Consider the following 25,424-nt stretch of genomic DNA (forward strand, 5'->3'; position numbering starts at 1 on the left):
CGTAACCACGCCACCTCCGCCCGCTGCAGTATCTGACCTGTACATTTTACAATGTGCTGTATCTAGTGCACCATTACTAATATCTCAATGCCAGCATGCTTTTTCAATTCCAAAAAGTTGAGGAAAAAATGTGATTACTTGAGGTGTCTACGTTCTCTATTTTTAGAGAGTTTTCATACTGTCCTGGCATTTGTATTTGATCTGATTTGTAACAGAAAGTAAGTAATTTTTTCAAAATTATAGTATTTTGTGCTCTACATAGTAAAAACACAATGGTGATTAAACACCAATAAAAGAAAGCTCTGTTTTGAAAAATTATCTAAATTTAATTTGGCTACAGTGTGGCATAATTAAGCAAAACTATCACAGCACTGAAAACGTAAAAATTGCTTGGTGATGAAGGGCTTTTACAGGCTGGTTCTCAGTTGGTTAAATCTGAATTCTAGGTATGGACTATTTTGCATAGTTAAGCCTCATACACACGATCGGATTTGTACAAACTTTCCCGTGGACTTTTGTACAAAGGGCGTTGGCCGTAAGTTTGTATTGCATACACGCGATGGGACTTTTTAGGCAACAAACACGAACGTAGTGACATTTCAACGTACTGACGACACTTCAAAAGAGGATGTTCAGTTACTCCAGCTCCATACTTCTGTATTGTTGTCTGATTTTGCATTGGTTCTGAGCATGCGTGTTTGTACTTTGTACAAAAGTCCGATGGTTTTGTGTACACACGATCGGACTAATGTTGTCAAAAAGTTTGTCCGTTTTTGCACAGCCAAAAAAAGTCAGATGAAAAAGCAAAAAAGTTTGTCCGATGGAGCGTACACGTGGTTGGATGTTACTCCAGAACAGCTAATTTGCATGTTAGTTGTCAAAAAGTCCGATAGTGTGTATGGGCCTTAACACTGGTTCTGCTTGGACCATTGTAAGTTTGCACGTGCCTTACCTGGCCAATCAACGTTGAAGCTTGAAATCACTGGAGTAGTCACTGTAGTAGAGGATTGTAATATGCCTGTGTTTCTTCTCATAGATCTCCCAGCTGATGACTGAGAATGCCCGTGAGGGACTAACAGAGGCAGCACTAAACCGCTACAATGCTGATAAACCTTCCATATACAGCTTCCCTGCATCAAACACAACATATGTGGCAAGCGAATCATCCACAACATCAGTGGCTGCATCTTTCTTTGCCAGGTAACATTCGCTATTAACTTTGTTGTTACTTTTGTTTAAACTTAACCTGTAAAGCTTCATATACACATAGCCTACTTTGGCCGCCGGCCACGGGAAAACGCAAAACACTGCAAAACCGTGCCATGGTTTTGCCGCTATTTGTGGCCAGCGGTCAAAATGTTCCTATCCTGAACTAGATTCTTCCACATTCAGTAGAGGAAGGTTAAGGGAGGTTGAACCTCCCCTAAACGCAGCACCTAGGCTTTTATGGAGTTGAGTTTAAGAGCTTTGGCAGAAAAAACACCAAAAGCTCCTAAACTCAAGTGTAGTGTATATGAAGTCTATAAACGAAGTAATAAGTTGCAGATAACCTTACTCTACATTCGTTCTACACATCCTGAGTTGGCCCTCTGAACGTTGGTGGAGGCGAACGGAGAGCTTTACTTTTTAGGAGGTTGAAAAAGTTGGCCTTTTAATCCTTAAACAGCAATGATATTGTGAGGAATCTTCCTATAGTATTGGCACAGCAGAGCTGATTTATGTACACTATCCTCTTGCTATCGCAAAACCAGTTTTTATTGTATGCCATGAAGGCAAAAACACTTTCCATTGGCTCATTTGTCCCGGATGTCAGGTGCTCACACTGAGAAGATGCTTGTGCTAGCTCCAAAAAAAATTCCACAAGCAAAAAAGGCTGAACACCAAACTCTACAACATATTAAATATTTATTGTACCAGAAGATATATACAAAGCGAAACCCATCTTGAGACCTCAGAGGTCCCAGGTGGGACTTCATTTTATACATGTCCGAAACAATAGGGTTTTACTATGCTGGAGATCTTGGTGTGCAGATATGGCATTTTTGGGCTTGTACAGTTTTTATTGCATACTGGACAGTGAGGAGCTGTAGTATACAGTATGGTAGTATCGTGTAATAAAAAAAATCAGTGTCTTGTTTGTCTGTGGGATATTTTCGGCACATCATTTATTAATGTATAATATATATATACTGTGTAAATTCCTGTAGTTGCCACTGCACACATATCTGACAGAAAAATGGGCCCAAGTGCTCAGCAATGCGTAAGATCAGTATAATCCAAAAGATGAGGTGCCACTTATGAACACTCTATGATGAAATTTATTTTGATATTTCAACGAGGCACAAGTTCGTCTTCCTCGATGAGCTTTGAGGGGAGCTTTGCTTTGGATTATGGTAATTATTTTCAGGACTACAGGGCCAGTTCACACCACATGCAGTCCAGTGCATTTTTGTTCTGCATCAAAAACACATGGATAGAAGGTTATATGGTTTTCAATAGCATAGTTTACACCAGTGTGGTCATTTCCAATTCATTCCAGTTTCAGAATAAAAAAGTAGAACATGCTGCGTTTTGATGGGACTGGACTGTACTGGAACATGGTAAAAAGAATCAAAAACGCACCTAAACGCATTGGAACACACATATTTTTATCTCAGGTTAAAGTGGATGTAAACCCTATTCATGAAATTTGACCTAGGCCCATATATCTGTAGTGTTTACTTATCTTTCCCCAAAGCCCTAAGTCCCGTTTCTTTCTACTGTTTCTTTCCTCTGTTATCAGCATGAGAATGTCTGACAACTGAGATAAAATCAGCCAGAAATGTGTGTCGGGGTGGGTGCTATGAATAGATTAGCAGAGAGCTTGTCTTGTCACAGCACAGCTCTGCACGTTCCTTCATTCCTCTGCCTATGTGGAGGGGGGGGGGTGTGCCTTTCCTCCAATCAGCTGTCCCACAGTGTATGCCAAGACTCCCCACCCACTGCTGAAGGATGAAGTTAAAATTGTAACACAACGTTAGAATTCTAAAGAATATAGAAAGCTAAAGACAGCAGATATGCATATACAAAACTTATGTAAGGAGATTTTTTTCATCTCTGTGTATCATCTAAGGCTGTTCAATTCACTGGCTATAGGAGAGGGTTTACATCCACTTTAAGAAAAAAGAGATGGAAAATTGGACTGCATCAAAAACACTCAAAAATACACATGCAGAAAAGCACCCGGACTGCGTTTCTATGGTGTGAACTGGCCCTTAGGGCCGATTGAATCCCACAGGAAGGCGGCCTCCATTCTTGTGCAACAAGCTGAGATTTTTCAGCCCATTCATTTGAATGGACTGAAATCGCACTGGATCACAGAAAAAAGATTGCATGCACTACTTCTCAAAAGTGGCTGAACTAATTTGCATGGTACTGCGGTACCAAACTATTCAGTAAAAGCAAACTGTGTTTGTGATCTACTTTTGGGATGTTGATATATTGATGTGAGGTTATGGAAATTGCTGCTCTAAACCACTAAGTGAATAAATTAAATGAATAAAAAATCTGTTCACACTAAAACAAACAAAGTCCAAATAGATAAATAAAAAAAAAAGTGTGGCGCTAAATGTGCCAAGAAGGAGGATCACCACGGGAACCAGGCAGAAAAGTGTGTGAAAATACTATAACACAAAATGATAGTGTTCAAAAACCTCTTAAAGGTAAAAAACACAATGAGGTGTGTGATACCTAAAACATAAAGTCCAAACACTGCAGCCAGCACCGTGCAGATGAGACATTAGTGATCCCAGACCAGAGTCTTTACCTACCTTGAAGACACAAACTAAGCCCTGGAGATTGGGTCTTTATACCTGGATCCATACTTGCGGGTTGATCCAATATCTACTTCTACAGGCTATGTCCATCTCCAATCCGGTGTCACCAATGAGCTTCTGGCTTTCGGCCAGTCTAAGCCCCTGTACACACAGTCGGAGATTTCCACAACCAAATCCGTCTGATTTTGTCCATCAGATTTAGTCTGACGGATTGTGTCCGAAACTGTTGCATACACACGGTCGGACTAAGTTGTCGAAAAATCCGATCTTTCAGAACGTGATGACGTAATTTCGTTACAATGGGACTAGATTCAGGCTAGTAGCCAATAGCTTTGATGTAGGAATTTGATCTGAGCATGCGTGGCACTTGGTCCGATCAAAATTCTCTACACATGATCAGATTACGTCCGACCGGCCCAGTTGGTCGGGAAATATTTCCAACATGTTGGAAAATTGGCTCCGACGGAGATTCGGACAGAATCAGTCCGATGCATACCACACACAGTCGGATTATCTGACGACACGGTCCGATAAGACGCATTCCGACGGATTCTCCGACCGTGTGTACGCGGCATAAGCACGATTGACCCACTGTCATACGACAGGTGAGTCCACCTTGTCCTGTAAGAAGTATTTAACCACAACCCTCTACCAGATGAATATCCATCTTGCTTTGCATATGCCACACAGTTGAAAAACTTTTTCGTTTACACTTGTTTCATCACTTACCATGGAAGATTTTATCACAGTTTGTGATTGGACACTTTTCATGAAGTTTACTTCCATTTCTTTGTATTTAGTGTTTGTACTTTATTATGTTTTAGGTATCACACACCTCATTGTGGTTTTTACCTTTTATGCCGCGTACACACAACCGGATTTTGGACGACAGTCTTCCCGACGGACTTTCGGCAGAGTTCCAACAGACCTTCCGAACTAACAGACTTGGCCACACACGAACCGACTAAGTCTGTTCGTTTTGAACGTGATGACGTAAGATGGGACTAAAAAAGGAAGTTCAATAGCCAGTAGCCAATAGCTTCCCTTGCGTCGTATTTGGTACATCGGACCAGCATACAGACGAATGGTTTTCCCGATAGGAATTGAGTCCATCGGACAGATTTGAAACATGTTCTATTTCTAGGTCCGTCGGATTTTTAAGATGAAAAACGATCGGATTAGCCTACACACGATTGTCCGATGGACTGATTCCGTCAGACCTAGTCTTCCGGAAAGCGCAGTCGTGTGTACGCGGCATAAAAGGTTTTTGAACACTATCATTTTTTGTTATAGTATTTTCACACACTTTTCTCAGTGGTTCACCATATCAATGGTGATCCTCCGTCTTGGCACATTTAGTGCTACACTGTTTTGTAATTTAGAAATATATTGACACCCGCAGCAGATTGCACATCCAGCGCGTTTTGAACGCGGTGCAGGAAACACACAGAAGGCAGGTATCCCACACTGTGTTCTGATGTAAAAAAGCCCTTATACTGGCAACGTCTATTATTTGTATTTATAATCACCTTTTTTTATTGTGTTCTTTTATATTTGAAGCTGTTGTTGCTGTTAATAATAAATCTCAGCTGGCATGTTGGCTACTATATTTGAACTATTATAATAAATGTATGCCACACTGTTTCCTTCTGTCTTTGTGTGAACAACTAGTATTTAGACTGAATGTTAAAATTGCAGTAATCTTACCTAAGTTGTTGCCAAGGAAATGGACAATGATGAGCATGTTTAAGATGCAGAAATGGTTCCATCTGAAATGGAAGACTCCGGTGGGATTTAGCATAGTAACGCTCGCCGAGGCAAACAGAAATTGTATCCAATTTTTAAATGAAAATAATTATTTTGGTCAGGAGGGACAGGATCACTGTATAACAACAGCGTTTAGAGAAAGAAACATTATGTTTAAAGGCAAGGCCGTTACAAATCAGCAGTGTTTTTCCTAATTATAATTAAGAAAGATTTCAATTTATTGAGTCATTGTAGAGCAAGGTTATGCAAAGGAGACAAGGATCCAAAGCAGAATACTGAAGTCATGGAAGGACAAAACACTTCTTCACTGCCTGCACTATCGCCAGTGAATTAAATAGCTCCAGATTCAGGATACTGTAATTCCTTGCTGACAACAGTGCAGCAGATCTGTACCCCGGGGAGAAGAGATTTGCAGGCTTGTAATTTTCCAAAAAAACTCACTCACTTACGTCTCATGGGGAGCGTGTGGACCCTCGTAGTTATACTTTGACCTTGAAATTCCAGATGTGATTAAGAACCCCAGCTGCTTTGAGTTAGGAAACCTGCGTGCAAAAATGTTGTAATTTTGGTAAAAACCATATACTCAGTCCCTTCCAAGATGTGACATTCTATATGTAAATGCCCTCCTATCACAGACTGTTCACCTGAATATGCAGCATTGTTTATTGTGGATATAGATATATTACCAAGAGCTATTTAACTTATGGACTTCTGCACGCACTAATATACAACCTAACTTTTAAGTAGAATATCATTGTTATGGCAGCAGCAGCTAGCTGCCATAACCCCGGTATCCTCTTCTTCGGCCGGTGGTCCACCTTCCAATAATAGTGGTCTCTGTGATGGATTCGCTGCAAGATCTCTTCTATCGGCAGCAGAAGAGGGGCTCTCCTGCCACTCTCTGGTGCCCTCCGCCGCTTACCGGAGCTGTCAGCAGTGGCGGAGGCAATCGGATCTTCTCCCTTATTGGGTATGGAGACAAGTGAAGGGAAGATGGCCCCCACCCGTCTCCATACCATTGCAGGGCAGAAGCTACGTCAAAACGTCACTTCCGCCCATAGCTCTTAAAGGGCCATTTTTTAATTACAATTTTTTTATTTTTTATTTTTTTTATTGCATTTTAGTGTAAATATGAGATCTGAGGTCTTTTTGACCTCAGATCTCATATTTAAGAAGTCCTGTCATGCTTTTTTTCTATTAGGCCCCTTTCACACATGCTGATGGTATGTCCGTATTTCATTCATCTGTTTGCGGATGAAATACGGACATCCATTCATCCCTATGGGATAGCGGGTGTCTGCGGATGAGCATCCGCAGACACCCGATTTCGTCCGCCTCCGCAACAGTCCGATTCTGCAGACGGAGGAAAATCCTATTTTTCTATCCGTCTGCAGAGCGGATCGGACGAACACGGACATACGGTCCGTGCTCGTCCGATCCCCATAGAGGAGAGCGGAGAGCTGACAGGGCGGTCCCCGCACAGTGTGCGGAGACCGCCCTGTCCGCAGCAAGCTCAGCGGGGACAACGGAGCGATCCCCGCTGAGCGAGCGGATCTTCACGGGGCGGATCATTACTGATCCGCCCCGTGTGAAAGAGGCCTTACAAGGGATGTTTACAACATGTTGTTGTCATGTCGGTTTGCAGATTCCTGCACAGAAAAAAATCAGCATGTTGCGGTATGAACAGGGCACATAGAAAACTTTTTTTTTTTTTTGGTGCCCTTGCAGAACGCATGCAGAAAAACTGACGTCTCTGCACCATGGTGTGAACGAGGCCTTGCAGTCAAATTTGTTGAAAGTTTGAAAGTGTTTTTATGAGGTTATTTGTAAACATTCAAAAAATACCCATGGATCCTGTTTGCTGATAATTGTTTGTGCTCTTTGCCTATATTACATTATTGCTTTTCCATTGATTTAGTACAGTGAGTGACTTTTGTTAACCTAGGAAAGTAAGTGTTAGGGCCGGTTCACACTGCGGCGCGAGGCGACACGGCTCGCCTCAACTCGCTCCCGCAAGTCGCCCCCATACAGTGCTATGGAACCGTTCTGAGAGGAGCGACTCGAGTCGCTCCGACTCAGAAAAAAGGTTCCTGTACTACTTCGGGGCGACTTCGGGGGCGACTTGCATTGACTTCTATGCAGAAGTCCTCTGCAAGTCGCCGCTGACCCCCCCTGCAAGTCGCGGCGAGGAAGTCGGAGACGCCTCGCCGCGGCTCGCAGTGTGAACCGGCCCTTAGGCTGGATTCACACCTATGCATTTTTAGCGCTTTTTGCATTTTGAAGATTTGCACTACAGAACGTGCTCCATAGGAAACCATGTTAAATGGACTGTAGTACAAATCTGCAAAAAAAAAAAAGGTCTAAAAATGCATAGGCGTGAATCAGGCCTTAATGGCAGAATCACTAGGTGTAAATAAATTGGGAAAAGTCTGAACTAGTGCTGTCAATAGGCTGGATTCACACCTATGCATTTTTAGTGCTTTTTGCATTTTGCAGATTTCTACTACACTCCATTTAACATGGTTTCCTATGGAACACATTCTGTAGTGAAAATCTGCAAAATGCAAAAAGCACTAAAAATGCATAGGTGTGAATCCAGCCTAAGGTCACACGTGTGCAATTCGGGAACCCTGCAAATCCACTGCAGGTTCCCGCATCAAACCCGACTTGCATAGCAGTTCACATTGCCATATGTGAACTGCCAGGAGTGTCACTACATTCTTAATGACACCCCCATTTCAGCTTGCATACCGCACTGCAAACTGACAGTTTGGACATGAATCAGATCGCATGGGTGTGAAAACCCATGCGATCCGATTCTGGTGCGGACCAAAAAAGGATCCAGTTTGAGTTTGGTCCAAAAACGATGCGATATCAGCCATACTATCTGTATGGCTGAAATCGCACCGCACAGACATTGCGCATGATTTGCACTGCAGTGTGGTGCGAATCACATGCGATCTCACAGAGCGAGCTGGTGTGAACTGGCACTTAGGCTGAAGTCAGATGGGTGACTCTGCTGTTAGTGATCCTGTTGCTGGCGATTTGTCAAAATGACAAAGTAGTCAGTAGTCTGCCTGTTTGACCCTATGGAATCACTCCCTTTGTAGCTGGGGCAGCGATTTATAATTGTACTTGCCTAAGAGGTGGTCAGAGGTTTTTTATTGGCACAGAGCTCCGTTGAGCAGCAGAGGGGGAAATTTATGAATGAAGCTGAGATTTTATAGTAACTCTGTGTCATAAAATGTATCAGTGCTTTGCGGCAAAGTTGATAAATCTGTCCTGCTGCGTTGTTAGAATGAACAATAAATGACCAAGTACAGCAGCAGTGCAACTCAGTAAATCAACCGATTAGGTACAAATTTCCATCAACTGAACTCCTTGTCTAGAGGGAATGGTACAATCTTTTGCTATGGTGCTTATGAATGGTGAGTAGTAAATAGCAGTGGCATTACTGGGTACTGACACCCAGGTTAGATGCTCTGGGCCTCCTGCTGTGTAACTTTAGCTTAGGTTTACACTGATGAAGTGAGAGTTAAATACGTTTTGCTGTGCGATTTCAAGAATCAGCTACAGTATGAGTTGATGTGGTTCAGATGCGATTCCTTTCTGGTTTTGATGCGATTTGGATACAGCTGCAATTTTTCTCTCTCCCAGGGATAGGAGGTGAGAAACAAAGCAAACACTTGTAGAAAATGTACGGGAATTATGTTACCTAAGGACAGGAGGTGATCTGCATACAGTTACCATTCAAGTCTATGGAGCTACAAATCGCATCACACTGCACTAAACTCGCACAGGACCCTTTTTAAAATCGCATTGGATTCACACTGCATACAATGGATATAAAAGTCTACGCACTCCTGGTAAAATGTCAGGCTTTTGTGATGTAAAAAAATGAGACACAAATAAATAATTTCAGAACTTTTTCCACCTTTAATGTGAGCTATAAACTGTACAACAAACTGAACAGAAACTGAAATATTTTAGGTGGAGGGAAGTAAAAACAAAAAAATACCCTTAAACTAATACTTTGTTGAAGCACCTTTTGATTTTAATACAGCTCTCAGTCTTTTTGGGTACGAGTCTATCAGCATGACACGTATTGACTTGTCAATATTTGCCCACTCTTCTTTGAAAAAACATCCAAATCTGTCAGATTACGAGGGCATCTCCTGTGCACAGCCCTCTTCAGATCACCCCACAGATTTTCAATGGGATTCAGGTCTGGGCTCTGGCTGGACCATTCCAAAACTTTAATCTTCTTCTGGTGAAGCCATTCTTTTGTTGATTTGGATGTATGCTTTGGGTCTTTGTCAAGCTGAAAGCTCCTCTTCGTGTTCAGCTTTCTAGCAGAAGCCTGAAGGTATTGTGCCAATATTGACTGGTATTTGGAACTGTTCATTATTCCCTCTACTTTGACTGTTCCAGCTGAAGAAATACAGCTCCAAAGAAATACAGCTCCAAATACAGACACCACCATGCTTCACTGTGGGTATGGTGTTCTATTGGTGATGTGCAGTGTTGTTTTTGTGCCAAACATGTCTTTTGAAATTCTGGCCAAAAAGTTCAAAAAGTTGGTTTCAACAGACCAAAACACATTTTCCCACATGCTTTTAGGAGACTTCAGATATGTTTTTTGCATAATTTAGCCGGGCTTGGATGTTTTTCTTCGTAAGAAAAGGTTTCCGTCTTGCCACTCAACCCCCATAGCCCAGACATATGGAGAATATCGGAGATTGTTGTCATATGTACCACACAGCCAGTACTTGCCAGATATTCCTGCAGTTCCTTTAATGTTGCTGTAGGCCTCTTGACAGCCTCCCTGACCAGTTTTCTTCTCATCTTTTCATTAATTTTGGAGTTACGTCCAGTTCTTGGTAATGTCATTGTTGTGCCATATTTTCTCCACTTGATGATGACTGTCTTCACTGTGTTCCATGGTATATCTAATGCCTTGGAAATTCTTTTGTACCCTTCTCCTGGCTGATACCTTTTAACAATGAGATCCCTCTGATGCTTTGGAAGCTCTCTGCGGACCATATCTTTTTCTGTAGGATGCAACTAAGAAAATGTAACAAAAAAACTTACTAGAAAAGCTTACCTTTATTTGGTGTAAATCAGAGGCACTTTAAACACTTCAGCCCCGGAAGATGTGGCTGCTGAAAGACCGGGCCATTTTTTGCGATTCGACACTGCATCATTTTAACTGACAATTGCGCGGTTGTGTGGCGTTGTATCCAAATAAAATTAATGTCCTTTTTTTCCACAAAATAGAGCTTTCTTTTGGTGGTATTTGATCACCTCTGTGCTATAAACAAAAAAATAGTGACAATTTTGAAAAAAAAAAAAAAATATTTTCTACTTTTTGCTATAATAAATATCCCCTAACAATATATAAAAAAAAAACAGATTTTTTCCTCAGTTTAGGCCAATATGTATTCTTCTACATATTTTTGGTAAAAAAAAAATCACAATAACCCTATATTGATTGGTTTGCGCAAACGTTATAGCGTCTACAAAATAGGGGATAGTTTTATGGCATTTTTATTATTATTTTTTTTTTAGTAATGGTGGCGATCTACGATTTTTATCATGACTGTGACATTATGGCACACAGAGCAGACACCTTTCACACTATTTTGGGACCATTGTCATTTATGCAGGGATCAGTGATAAAAATGCACTGCTTACTGTGCAAATGACACTGGCAGGGAAGGGGTTAACCACTAGGGGGCAATGAAGGGGTTAAGGGTGTCCTAGGGAGTGATTTTAACTGTGATGGGGCTGGGCTACAAGTGACATGACAGCGATCACTGCTCCCAATGACAGGGAGCAGTAGATCTCTGTCCTGTCCCAAGGCAGAACAGGGAATGTCTTGTTTACATAAGCATCTCCCTGTTCTGCATCTCCGTGAAATGATCACGGGCACCCGACGGACATCGAGTCTACGGGACCCACTGGCACGATCACGGAGCATGCAGCAGGGGCGCGCACCGGCACGGCAGCAAATTCAAATGGACGTATAGGTACGCCAATTTGCGGCAACGCAAATGTACATGCGGCGGTCAGCAAGTGGTTAAATAATGGCAGGTGTGTACTGACTCCTATTTAACATGAGTGTGAATGTGATTGCTTAAGGGCACTTTCACACTGCCAGCGCCCAGGCGTCGTCGGTAAAGTGCTGTTATTTTTAGCGGCACTTTACTGTCGTTTTTTGCAGCGCTGCTTTGCCAGAGGTTCAGAGGCGCTGCCCATTGATTTCAGTGTGCAGGGGCGCTTTAGGAGCAGTGTATTCATCGCTTCTACAGCGCTGCAAAGAAGCTGCTTGCAGGACTTTTTTTGACTTCCTGCCAGCGCAACGCCGCAGTGTGGAAAGCACTCTGGGTTTCACACTGTGATTGCAGCTGAGGCTTTTTTCAGGCGCTTTAAAGGCGCTATTTATAGTGCTAAAGCACCTGAAAAATGCCGCTGGTGTGAAAGGGGTCTTATTCTGAACACAGCTACAGCCCCAGTTATAAGAGGGTGTGCACACTTATGCAACAACATTATTAAATTTTTTTATTTTTACTTCCCACCTTAAAAGATTTCAGTTTGCTTTTCGATTGAGTTGTACAGTTTATAGGTCACATTAAAGGTGGATAACGTTCTGAAATGATTTATCTTTGTCTAATTTTTTGACATTACAGAAACCTGACATTTTAACAGGGGTGTGTAGACTTTTTATATCCACTTTTTATGTGAACGGCCTCCACCGAAACTCATGTTATTTCACTTGTCATGCAATCCGTGTGTTCTGGAACATATCAGAACTGCATCAGTGTGAACCAAGGCTTAACAGACACTTCTTTAGGCCTCATGTACACGGGACGCTGCTAAACGTACATTCAGGGGCAGTTGGATGCTTTTTTCAACTGCTTCTGAACTCATTCAATGTTATCCTATGGGACCATGTACACAGTCGTTTATTGCCATTTTTAAGCAGTTGCGTTTAACAGCGTTTTTTTTTCGAAAGAAAAAAACGAAGTTCCTGACGGTTCAGGCACCAAACGCGGCTAAACGTGGTAACCCGCGTGTAGCCTCGTTTCCTTTATAGGCATTTTTTGCTTTTGGCCATTTAAAAAAAAAAACACTTCTAAACGCAAACTCGCTAAAAGAGGCATGTAAATGTGGCAAAATGGACACTTTAAACGTGGGTTACTATCTGTCAAGTTAAATTGTTCAGGAAAGGTTGTAAAAACGCCTGGTGTACATGAAGCCTAAAATGCACATAAGCCCCAGAGGAATTTCAGCAAGTTGTTTGGCTAGCATGTAAACATCCCCTAGCTTTCGATTGGCCATTATGTCTGTCAATGAGAACCTGTTGGGATCACAGTACACGGTGTGTTGTGTGAGCTTTCCTTCTCCCCCTTTGTGTGCAGCAGGAAAGAGAACCCATCAACTGAAGACTACAGCAGTGTGGGGGTTTTATTGCTTTTGTATAATATTCTAGCTTGTATTACTGTGTATGTTTGTATAATGGGCTGGATTGTATTTTGTGTGTGCATGTGCTGTATTACCACATGGCCATGGTGAAAATTTTTGAAAAGTATGCAGTGGTGCGCTGGGTTATTTTTGAACATAGTAACTTCATTCCACATAGGTTGTCATCTGCCCCCTGTATCTGAAGAGAGGCCAACATCAATAAATTGGAGTATTCAGTAGGTTTGCCTAGACTCCATATGATGCATGATTTATTTGCCTAGATATATAGGCACATGTTAAATATCAGAAGGATTAGACTTTGGAGTAGCCATAGTGGGAAGAAATGATGCAGCTGTTTCTTGGCCTGTGAGTTCAAGGGTCTTCATTCTGACTGCTCCTTCCCCTATCTATCTACTGTGTGGTCACATTACATCTGTGCAGAATAAAGCAGTATTTCTCCTTTCGCTGCACTAATTTTTCTTCTTTTATCTATCCCGTTGGAGCATCTGGTAGATGGATAAGTGTTTAGTACTCTGGAGAAAGGAGGACACTGGCATACATTGTTCCTGTAGATAGTTGGTTGTCATTTTGCATTAACCATTAGAACAGTTGGATTGTCTTTGTCCTCTGTATAATTGTGATGTTGAGAGACAGAAATTAAAACTAAATTTATCCTGAAAATAGTTAAAGTGGATGTAAACCCCCACATATACCCAGTGAAGTGAACAGCCTCAGATGATACACAGAGATGAAACAAATCCTCCTACATAAGTTTTTTACATGTATATCTGCTGTCGTCAGCTTTCTACACTGTTTAGAAAGTGCACATCTTGTTACAAATCTTGTTTCCTCATTCAGCAGAGGGATGGAGTCTGGGCATACACTGTGTGAGCAACTAAGCTAGAGGTATGAAGAAACTTGCATAACTGTACTGGGAATTGACCAGTCCTCTGCCTTGTCTTTCAAGTAGCACCTGAAGTAGTACTACTACTTTGAAATCGTGCTACTTCAAGTGAAGTAGCACGATTTAAATGTCCTGTTCAGTTTCACAAATCAGCAAATTCTGATTTGTGAAACGCGTTAACCTCTGCCAGGTCTGCATTGATGTATATGATGCCATATGAAGTCGTTTTGATGGATTTTTATCTCAATAAAGTCATTACCATTGCTTCACACCTACAAGTGCGGCCAACCTTTTCTTGTTCCATTGACTTCTCATCCAGCAGATCGCGGACTGGACTTGCACCGGAAGGTTGGAGAGAAAGATTATTCTCACCTGGAGCGGCTTAGCTTTTTTTCCTTACCAGATATGTGGCTTATTCTACTCTATGCTATATTCTAAGACTAATCTATCTAGCCCTGTAAAGCAAAAATCGCTGTATTACCTGTTCTGCAGCCAATCCAGTCCGATCCCACACAGCTGTCAGCTTCACTGTGTAGCTGTGTGCAGGAGAGGCAACTGACAATAGAAGCCCCATGGTAACGCTATTCATTTCTCAGCCGTTGTCAGTTCTCTCTTGCACACAGCATCCGCCACTGGAGACCAGGCTGGATTAGCGGCAAAACAGGTAAGTACAGGGATTTTTGCTTTACAGGGCTAGATAGATTAGTCTAATGCCGCTTACACATGATCGGAATTCTCGACACAAAAAGCTCTGATGGTTTTCCCGACGGAATTCCGACAGAATTCGGCTCAAGCTGTCTTGCCTACACACGGTCACATCAAATTCCGATCATTTATAACGCGGTGACGTACAACACGTATGACATGACTAGAAAAAGGAAGTTCAATAGCCAGTAGCCAATAGCTTCTGTCTCGTAGTTGAATCTGAGCATGCATGATTTTTGGCGTGTCGGAATTGCCGATAGAAACGATCGAAATTACCGATAGAAAGTTTTTCCGTTGGGAAAATTGAGAACATGCTATCAATTTTTGGCTGGCGGAAATTCGGACAGCTAAATTCCGATGGAGCATACACACGGTCGCTTTTTCCGATGAAAAGCTCACATCGGTCTTTTTCTGCCCGGAATTCCGATCGTGTGTATGCGGCATTAGGATGCGGCAGACAGCAGAATTAAAGTTAGTTTTTGCCTAAACTTCCACTTTAAGGCCTGCTGGGCCTAGAGGACTAAAAGCTACTGCAGGTATTTACAGGCAATGTATATTGTACCTGTCAGCAGCTCTTATCACTTAAACAGTGATTTTTTTTCTGTTGAATAAGGCCAAAGGAGCTGGAAAAGAATTGGCATCTTGAAGAACACTATAAATAGTTTCCGTGTGTAAAAAATGCAGCCCACCCCATAAATAGCATTTAAAGTGATTTCCGGACACCTGTGAACATGTTGCTTCTGTTCTGGCCTCTGGCCTCTGGCATAGAACAGTTTCTCTGCAGATGTAGTTGTAAAAACGAACAGCTTTTAAACATGCATGGATTTAATCATAGTAAGCTTGTTATTAACTAAAAATCATGATACCAGAGTAAAGTGATCGTGACAGAATGTCTGGAGGCATTCGCTTCTCCCTATCATCCCACTTTGCTCATGCCACACCTCTCCATGAGGTGAGCTCAGGATCAATGGTGTAACATGGTACATCTGGAACTTAATGTAGGATATGACCCAGGTTCCTTGAGCTTTGATTCCTTACTTGCTGCTCCAGATGTAATATCACTAACACTATAACTTCCACTGACATCGACATACCCCACTTTTAAGTACACAATGGGGTTTATTTACTAAAGCTGGAAAGTGCAAAATCAGGCTCACTTCTGCAAAGAAACCAATGAGCTTCTAACCCCAGCTTGTTCAATTAAGCTTTGGTAATAAAACCTGGAAGCTCATTAGTTTCTATGCAGAAGTGAGCCTGATTTTGCACTTTCCAGCTTTAGTAAATAAACCCCATTGTGTACTTAAAAGTGGGGTATGCCTGTATATCTGTAGTGTTTACTTATCTCTCTCAAAAGCTCTGCGTCCATTGTCTTTCTCCTGCTCAGTTCCCCTGTTATCAGCACAATAACTTCTGACAACTTCTCCAGCACACGGGATAAGAGGTAATGAGGTGGGTACAGGCATACCCCACTTTTAAGTACGCAATGGGGTTTATTTACTAAAGCTGGAAAGTGCAAAATCAGCTTTAGTAAATAAACCCCATTGTGTACTTAAAAGTGGGGTATGCCTGTACCCAACTCATTACCTACTGTACATAGAATGTCCAACCACCTTGATGCTAAACCTCTGCTGCAAATTTCCCCAGCTTGTATAACCAACTCTCTTTGATGCTTCTCTCCAGGAGAAGTGATTTAAAGTGTTACTAAACCCAGTACCCTGCATTTACTATATCTGGTCCCCCAAAGTACACAGAACTTGGAAATGCAATTATTTTAATATAAATATACACTGCTAAATACCTTTTATCATCTGCAGTTAGAGCAGTCTTGTGACTTCTATCAGTGTTCAGCCAATCACTGGTTAAAGCTTGTAGGAGGAGTTTTCTGACTGTCCTGTGAGACTTCAAGACCCCTGACCCTCTGTGCTGATTGGCCCTGTGCTGATCTGCGCTCTCCCAAAAAAAGAAAAACTCGCTAGCAATACACACCAAACTGAGCATGTGCAGCTGGACTCCATAGACTGTTGTGTTATCAGGAAATTATCAGGGGACAGTGGAAGGAGGGGAGGATCAGAGAAGCCAGGATCAAACAGCCTTTTTACACAATGCCGAGGATTAAACCCTTAGGTTCCACAGTGAGTATAGCAAGCATTCTTTACTGCATATACAGACTGATTTTTGCTGTTGTGGATTTAGTAACATTTTAATGCTACACATGCTCACAGTGGTGGTAATAAAAAAGGAGTGTGGGCAATATATGTACAGTATATATTACTGTATATATACATTATGGGGGAGACTTACTAAAACTGGAGCACTCAGAATCCTGTGCAGCTGAGCATGATCAATCGGCGTATTACTTCAGCCTGTAGAATTAAGCTTTGATAATAAAACCCTGGAAGCTGCACCAGATTTCGCACTCTCCAGTTTTAGTAAATCCGCCCCCCCCCATACATGATCTGGTGTGCCGAAATAGACCTGAATAGCAAGGAGATCAGATCACACACACAGCTAAGTCTTGAAGAAAAAAGACATCTCTCTCCTATCTTGAGACCCCTTTCACACTATTTTTAGCAGCGTTTTACCATCAGATTTGTGGCGCATTTCGGCCGCTATTTCATTTAGAAATAATAGAAAACAACAGTAAGCAGTTTCAAATAAACTAACAAAAAATATCCTCAAATAGCCAACAATCTAACAATTTCGAACAATTTAACTATGCATATGCCAGGATTTCTTTTATCTGCTTTGACAAGGGACCTGACATTTAGGCATTCCCCAAATGATCAGAGAGCACCGATACTTTTCATGTCTGCCTGCATTTTTTTTCCTTTACTGCCATTGTGGTGCTGTTCTGTAAACTGAGCTTAAAACATGTCGTTTCTGTGGCTTTGGGGTTTTGGAAAAGAAAGATACTTTGAACACAAGAAATCTGAAATGCAACAAATTTTTCCTCGTTTAGATTTAGAATCCTCATTTGAATTATTTTCATGAAAAGCTTAACTTTTGTAGGAGAATACAGTATTCTCAAATCCTTGTATCTGGCTTCTCGAAGGAAAGCTCGGAAACATGTAAAACATTATTTCTGTTTAATAAAACAAAGTTGAATCTGTCCTTCTCGTCAATGGAAAACGGCAAAACAAATAAACCTCACACGCTCTTCATGCCCCATCTAGATCATCTGTAACCATGACAGCTAGCGGTACTGTCTTCTGTGAAGACCATGGGCCTGCAGATCGCTTAGGGAATAATAGGATACCTTTCAACTCGTGCCGATCTGCCTGCATTTGAATATTATTTTAATGATGATTTACTGGGGCATATGACGTTATTAAAAAAAAAAAATTAATTAAAAAAAAACTTCAACTGCCTTTGGGAATCAGTAAGGATTTTTTTTTGTTAGAGAAAATTGAACCATGCTATATAAACAGTTTTCTGCCTTTCTCTGGATCAACAGCAGGTTTAGTGTGCTGAGGATGCAAAATCTTTTTTTTTTTTTTTTTTTGTTTGGTTGAACTAGATTGACGTGCCTTTTTTACCTTGGCAAACTGTATGTAATATATAGTACTTGTCTTTTAATAGGGGGAGTTAGACTTAGCAGCAGCAGGCTGAGACCTATTGATTGTGTTGCTATGTAAGAGTTGGCAATCGCAGTTACTTGGCTTATTTTTAGCACAATATAGCTTATCCTATGGAAAACCATGAAATGGAGACGGCAGATCTTCTGACTACCTCATAACTCCTCTCCAGCAGCTAATGTTTCTGGATTCACAGTGCAACTTGAAGGGAATGCTGTTGCTGGGTATAACTAGCCTAGTGAATCATCCTAAAGTGATTGCATTCTATGCATTAAGATAAATAGCCTTCTGTGTGCAGCAGCCCCTCTCAGCCCCCCTAATACTTACCTGAGCCCCATCTAGATCTAGCGATGTTGCAGGAGTGTCTTGGCTGCCTGGGACTTGGCTGAGACACCAGTGAGGCGCCATTGGCCCCCCGCTGTGGTCAATCAAATACAGTCAGCCAATGAAGTAGAGAAAGGGGGCGGGGCCAGGCCACTGCTCTATGTCTGAATGGACACAGGGAGCTGTGGCTCAGCTTGGGTGTCCCTATAGCTAGCTGCTTGCTGTGGGGGCACTCGACAGGAGGGAGATAGCCAGGAGCACCGAAGACGGACCCGAGAAGAGGAGGGTCGGTGCTGCCCTGTGCAAATCCACTGCACAGAGCAGGTAAGTATTTATCTTCCAATAAACAAAACGAAGAAGAGCAGAAAAGTAGATTGTAAATACTACTTTGCCGAAGGTGCTTTCTTAGGAAGCCTTTGCCATCACTAACCAATGAGAGTAATAATACAAGGGCAAAAAAGTAATTTGTAAACCTCCATTTCTAGTTAAATACAAGAGACTGACTTTAAATTCAATTTCTACTAGTACAAGGCCCTAGAAATGTTACATAAAATGTTCCTGCAGTGCTCACCCCTTTGCTGAAGATATCAACAACATGAGGGGACCATGCTACACTGGGGATGCCTGATTTTACAGAGCTTAAAGGAAATTGGGGGAATTTCCTTTATGTTAACAGACATTCAGCTAAGCAACATCCCTGCTTCCTCCCTCCTTTATCCTAACACCAGTGTTTCTCAAGCTTTTGCGGTGTTTTACGTTTGCAGGTCTAGAGAATTTCTTAAGTACCCCTGTCTCGAGAAAGTCATTTCTGTTGGGTGTCATGGTTTCTGTGTGTGTGTGTAATGCCAGTATGTGTTTGTGATGATTGCTGTATGGGTTTGTGATGATTTCTGTATGTTTGTGATGGTTTTTGTTCATCTGCAAAATCATTGTATGTGTGCATGCTGCAATGATAGATACACACTCATATACTAGTATATACTGATATATAAACACACACAATCACAAATGAACACAATGACACCCATGACACCCACACATACAATCCCAAATTAACACATTGACATCCACACAATCCCAAACTAACACACTTGCAGACACACAAATACCCGCAAAATCCCAAATTAACACACCCAGAGATACACATATAATCCCAAATTAACACACTGGCAGACACACAATAACCCCACATTAACACACCCAGAGATACACATATAATAGCAAATTAACACACTTGCAGACACACACACACACTTAATCCTAAATTAACACACTGACAGACACACAAACACAACCAGAATTCCGATTTAACCCACTGGCAGACACACGCACATAATCCAAAATGAACACACATGCATGTAGATACTTGCATGCACATGAAGCCTACCAGTGCAGTGCCCACCAAATGAAGCCTACCAGTGCAGTGCCCACAAAATGCAGCCTACCAGTGCAGTGTCCACCAAATGCAGCCTCATCAATGCAGTGCCCACCGCATGCAACCTTATCAGTGCAGTGTCCACCAAATGCAGCCTCACCAATGCAATGCCCACCAAATGCAACCTTATCAGTCCAGTGTCCACCAAATGCAGCTTCATCAATGCAGTGCCCACCAAATGCAGCCTCATCAGTGCAGTGCCCACCAAATGCAACCTACCAGTGCAGTGCCCACCAAATGCAATCTACCAGTGCAGTGCCCATCAAATGCAGCCTCATCAGTGCAGTGCCCACCAAATGCAGCCTTATCAGTGCAGTGCCCACCAAATGCAGCCTCATTAGTGCAGTGCCCACCAAATGCAGCCTCATCAGTGCCTGGATCACGATCTCCCGCTGTGTCACAGAGCTTGAATTTGAACTGCCCACTGTAACATCCCGGCTTCTGTGGTACACGTCACACTGATTCAATTTTCCGGCATTGGATCAGTGTTCCGTCTATCACTAGAGCAGGTCTAGGAGGCGGGACTTTGTTACAGGGGCCGACTGGGCATTTCAGACCCAATTTCTGTGACACAGCGGGAGATACCCACACAGTGCAGATCCCCCCTGCATCAGTACAGACCCCCCTCAGGATAAACCACCACCTTCCATCAGTACAGGCCCCCCAGGATAAACCACTCCACTCCATCAGTGCAGACCCCCCCTCTATGAGTGCAGACCTCCCCTCAGGACAATAACCCCTCCATCAGTACAGACCCCTCTTTGGGATAAACCACCCCACTCCATCAGTGCAGACCCCCCTGCATCAGTACAGACCGACCCCCCCATCAGGATAACCGCCTCCATCAGTACAAACCGAGACTCCCTCAGGATAATCCCCTCCATCAGTGCAGACCCCCCTCAGCATAACCCCCCTCCATCAGTGCAGACCCCCCCTCAGGATAACCCCCTTCCATCAGTGCAGATCCCCCTCAGGAAATCCCCCCTCTCCATTGCAGAGCTCCCCTCAGGAAATCCCCTTCTCCTTCAGTGCAGACCCCCATGCACCTGGGCGGCGATCAGAGGATTCAGTGTACAACCACCCGGAGAGCTGCTTGCTGAGACTGCTACTCTCCAGGTGGCCACGGTGGGCTTGTGTAATGTTAAAGGAGGCAGCAGCAGTGAGAATGAGAAGTCTCACTCAATGCGATATCATGGCACCGGTACAATCCGGCTCAAGAGCCCTGCCTCCATGACCCTCCGGTGTCCTATTATATTGTGTCCCCCATCGGATAGTGTCCGCTGTGTACTGCGCATGTGCAGTACACAGCACACACAGATTCCGAAAATAGCCGAAGATGAACGGTGCCTGCGCAGTGAGTCCAGGTTCTAGCCCCGCCATCCAAGTGGACATAGAGTTAGAATATAAAAGAGCCAAGCGCAGCGAGGCTGTGCCCGAAGTGTGGCAAGCGAAGCTTGCCCACGAGGGGCCCTCTAATATCGTCAGCCCTATGTCCACTTGGATGGTGGGGCTAGCACCTCCACTCACGGCGCAGGCGCCGTTCATCTTCTGAGATTTTCTGAAGATCCTTCTGCTCCGTACTGCGCAAGCGCTGTGCCTTCGCAGTACGGGACGGACAGTATCCGATGGCTGGACTGAATATGCCAGAACATGGGCTGCCGCCCTCGGAATGGTGTCATCCAGCCTGTATCCCCCGCCCCCAAAGCGACCCCCCCCCCCCCCCAACCAAGGGAACTGAGCGGCCCAGAAAGCGGCGTGCTCAGACTGTCACTCGCCGGGCAGCGTGCTTGTGTATTTGAGAAGAGGGAGCCGCAGCAGGAGTGAGAGCGAGGATTCTGACTCAGCTCTGGGCGGCATACCCCCTGCCCTTGGTACCATGGGTTGAGAACCAGTGCCTTACACCACTACCACTAAAATGCAATAACAAACCTCTTCTCATACACCTACTAAATGCAGCAAAACCATGCATTCCACTTTACTGGAAATAGACGAACCCTCTGCCAATTAGTCTCCGGTAAATCAAGTAAATTACATAAAAACCACAGGGAATCTTATGGTGGCATCTAATCAAACAGGCAAATCATTTTGTACAACTTGTTTTTTCATCAATATCAAAATAAGGCTCTTCACTGGAGAACTTGTATATATCTTCACCAGGACTACCTAACTTGAGCCAGCAATGCTTTGTCTCACATATCTGTGCCCCCCCAATTCTCCTCCCCCATCCCTTTCCCACCAACCCCACATGTTTTTCAAAACTTTCACCTCTCATCTCCTTTTTTCATCTCCTCACCTTTTCTCCTTTTTCTTATTCCTCTTAAAACCTCCTGACCTTCTTTACTCTCACACCACTTACCAGCCTAGTAGTTAGGTTCCAATGTCTCATTCATTATCACACCTCCAGATAACCTGTTTGAGTAGGAAGACAATATCAGACACCATCTCTGATGTAACCCATTGACCTAGCTTCTTTGGGGAGATATCAGCTTGGTTTATTCCTGGAATGTTACTACACAATTGCTGTTAAGAAAAGTTGCTTTTCTTGCATTGGGCACTTGATTTTCTCTAGATCACCTTCACATATGTATGACTAAATAAATGTTCCAAGAAGGGTCCAATTCTCTGTGCTACTCTATGCTTTGTACCATTTTGTATATGTATAAAAAAACAAACGAACAAACAAACAAAAAAGCAAAACAAACAAAAAATAATAATAATAATATATATATATATATATATATATATATATATATATATATATATATATATATATATATATATATATATAAATTTGGCAATAGAAAGGGATGTATGGCTGGGCGTATCCACAAAGCCATATATTCAACATGCCAAAACAAAATCTTCAACAAGTTGTGGCGCCAACCCAAGGAAAGGATCTGTTTCCACTTAATATGTTGTCCATGGTAGCTTATTTTGTATGTAATGTGATTCATGTCACTTTCCCATTAATCTCTTTCACTAACAGGGCGGATTTTAGTATGTTACATAAGATTAAAGACTTGAAAAAAACATCATAAGGTTTCTGTATGGCTCTGTAGTATAATTAATTATTGTATAAAATATTCTTTAAAGTCATTCTTTATTTAACCACTTCAGCCCTAGAAGGATTTACCCCCTTCCTGACCAGAGCACTTTTTGCGATTCTGCACTGCGGAGCTTTAAGTGACAATTGCGCGGTCATGTGACGTGGCTCCCAAACAAAACTGACGTCTTTTTTCCCACAAATAGAGCTTTCTTTTGGTGGTATTTGATCACCTCTGCTGTTTTTATTTTTTGCACTATAGACCAAAAATAGCAACAATTTTGAAAAAAGCGCATTCTTTTTTACTTTTTGCTATAATAAATATCCCTCAAAAATATATAAAAAAGACATATTCTTCTACATATTTTTGGTAAAAAAAATCGCAATAAGCGTTTATTGATTGGTTTGCGCAAAAGTTATATCGTCTCCAAACTAGGGGATAGTTTTATGGCATTTTTATTAATAATTTTTTTTTTTACTAGTAATGGCGGTGATCAGCGTTTTTTATCGTGACTGCGACATTATTGCGGACACATCGGACAATTTTGACACATTTATGGGACCATTGGCATTAATACAGCGATCAATGCTATAAAATTGCATTGATTAGTGTAAAAATGTCACTGGCAGTGAAGGGGTTAACCACTAGGGGCAGGGAGAGGTTAAGTGTGTCCTGGGGGAGTGTTTCTAACTGTCTGGGGGGATGGGCTGTGTGTGACACAACACTGATCGCTGCTCCCAATGACAGGGAGCAAGAGATCAGTGTCCTGTCACTAGGCAGAACAGGGAGATGATGTTTATATCGGCATCTCCCATTCTTCAGCTCTGTGACACGATTGCGGGTATCCCAGTGGTGATCGGGTCCCGCGGGCATGGTCACGGAGCTCGCGGCAGGTGCATGCTGCCAGTGGCTCGCGCATGCACGGTGGGAAATTCAAAGTAACGTACGGGTATGTTACTTTGCCCAGCCATGCAATTCTGCCAACGTATAAGGTAATTTTTAATATCATTCAATTACAATATGATTGGTGTCGCAATTATATGCGCTATAATATTTCTTCTTTATTTTCTATTTTTTTCCCCATGAAAGTGGAGTTACTCTATAAAGAGGAGCTCCAGGCTCCTTTAGAAAAAAATAAAAGTCAGCAGCTACAAATACTGTAGCTGCTGACTTTTAATATTAGGACACTTACCTGTCCTGGAGTCCAGTGATGTTGGCACCCCAGCCGATGTTTCCATCGGCTCTCGGGTGCTGCCGCCGCCATTGCCTGTACGGGAAACCGGCAGTGAAGCCTTGCGGATTCACGGCTTTTTCCCTATTGTGCATGCACAAATCGTGCTGTGTTTTGTGAATGGCCCAGTGGCGGGGAAAGGAGGAGGGAGGCTGAACTTCCAGGTGATCTCGCCATGGCGAGATCACTTGGGAGTGGGAGCGGGTACCTGTCAAAACCAGGTTCACAATCCCTCCTCCCCACCAAAAAGTGCCAAATAGGACACCAGAGGGAGGAGGAGGCAGAGAAGTGGAGCTTCCCCTTTTGGGTGGAGCTCTGCTTTAAATATACTTCTAAACTCTTCTCATTAATGCAAAGTACTGTGATGGCTTTTATAAAACTATAGGTGATATCAACAGAAATAAAATGCAACAAAAACCCACAGCAGACTATTATCTCTAGTTCTGTTTTCTCATAATTTCCTTATTCTGCACAATGTGACACACTAGCAGAACAGAAATTAAATGGGATAGAAAATAGTAAACCTCATAGACAGGACTTCACCGCTATAATTTATTTTCTTGCAATAAAACTCTGCCATAAAAATACTGTCCTCCCCACAAATTTTGCTTTACTGCTTCGTCAAGGGATACTGAGTTGATGTCCTAGAACCCATTTATAACATTCTTGTCAATTGCATGGTCAGTCCTTAATATTATATAACATATCAGTGGACAAGTATGGGTCAAAATAAATATTACCATTTAACAATATAAACATTAAGTTGAACAGTAAAATTCCCTTATGGTATTGAGTATCATAGTTTCTCACAGTTTTACAAAAATTGCATTTAGTTCTGTGGCTGAATATATTTGGTACATATTAACTCAACAACCTTGTCTTTTATGGAAAGTAGTGTTGCGCAGTACTGGATAGGTAGATGTTAACCTGAAAATGTGGTAGATTATGTCCGCATCACAGTAATAGACAGAATAGATGTGCTGTCACCCAGACTGAAAAGGGTGATATATAGGAGGCCAGAATTGGCAAAATGACATAAAAGATGATGCTAAAGTGTGAATAAATCTGTGTGAGTATCCTCTAAATCACAATGTGAATATCATAATACATAAATAATCAACAAAATAAAATAGTGATTCTTGATGCGATTAACAGAAAAT

At 42.4% G+C, this 25,424-nt stretch overlaps 1 protein-coding gene across 1 annotated transcript in view; it reads left to right on the plus strand.

The window, feature by feature from the left end:
- Positions 1–25,424, plus strand: part of KIF26B (kinesin family member 26B) — a 524,156-nt gene that overhangs the window by 261,050 nt on the left and 237,682 nt on the right. Inside the window, exon 4 of the mRNA XM_077486139.1 lies at positions 1,037–1,200. Coding sequence (XP_077342265.1) covers positions 1,037–1,200 — 164 coding nt within the window. The remainder of the gene's footprint in view (positions 1–1,036; positions 1,201–25,424) is intronic.

The sequence above is a fragment of the Lithobates pipiens genome, unplaced genomic scaffold (genome assembly GCF_037356315.1).
Source record: "Lithobates pipiens isolate NorthernLeopardFrog02 unplaced genomic scaffold, aLitPip1_a1.2 Scaffold_18, whole genome shotgun sequence".
Classification (NCBI taxonomy): domain Eukaryota; kingdom Metazoa; phylum Chordata; class Amphibia; order Anura; family Ranidae; genus Lithobates; species Lithobates pipiens.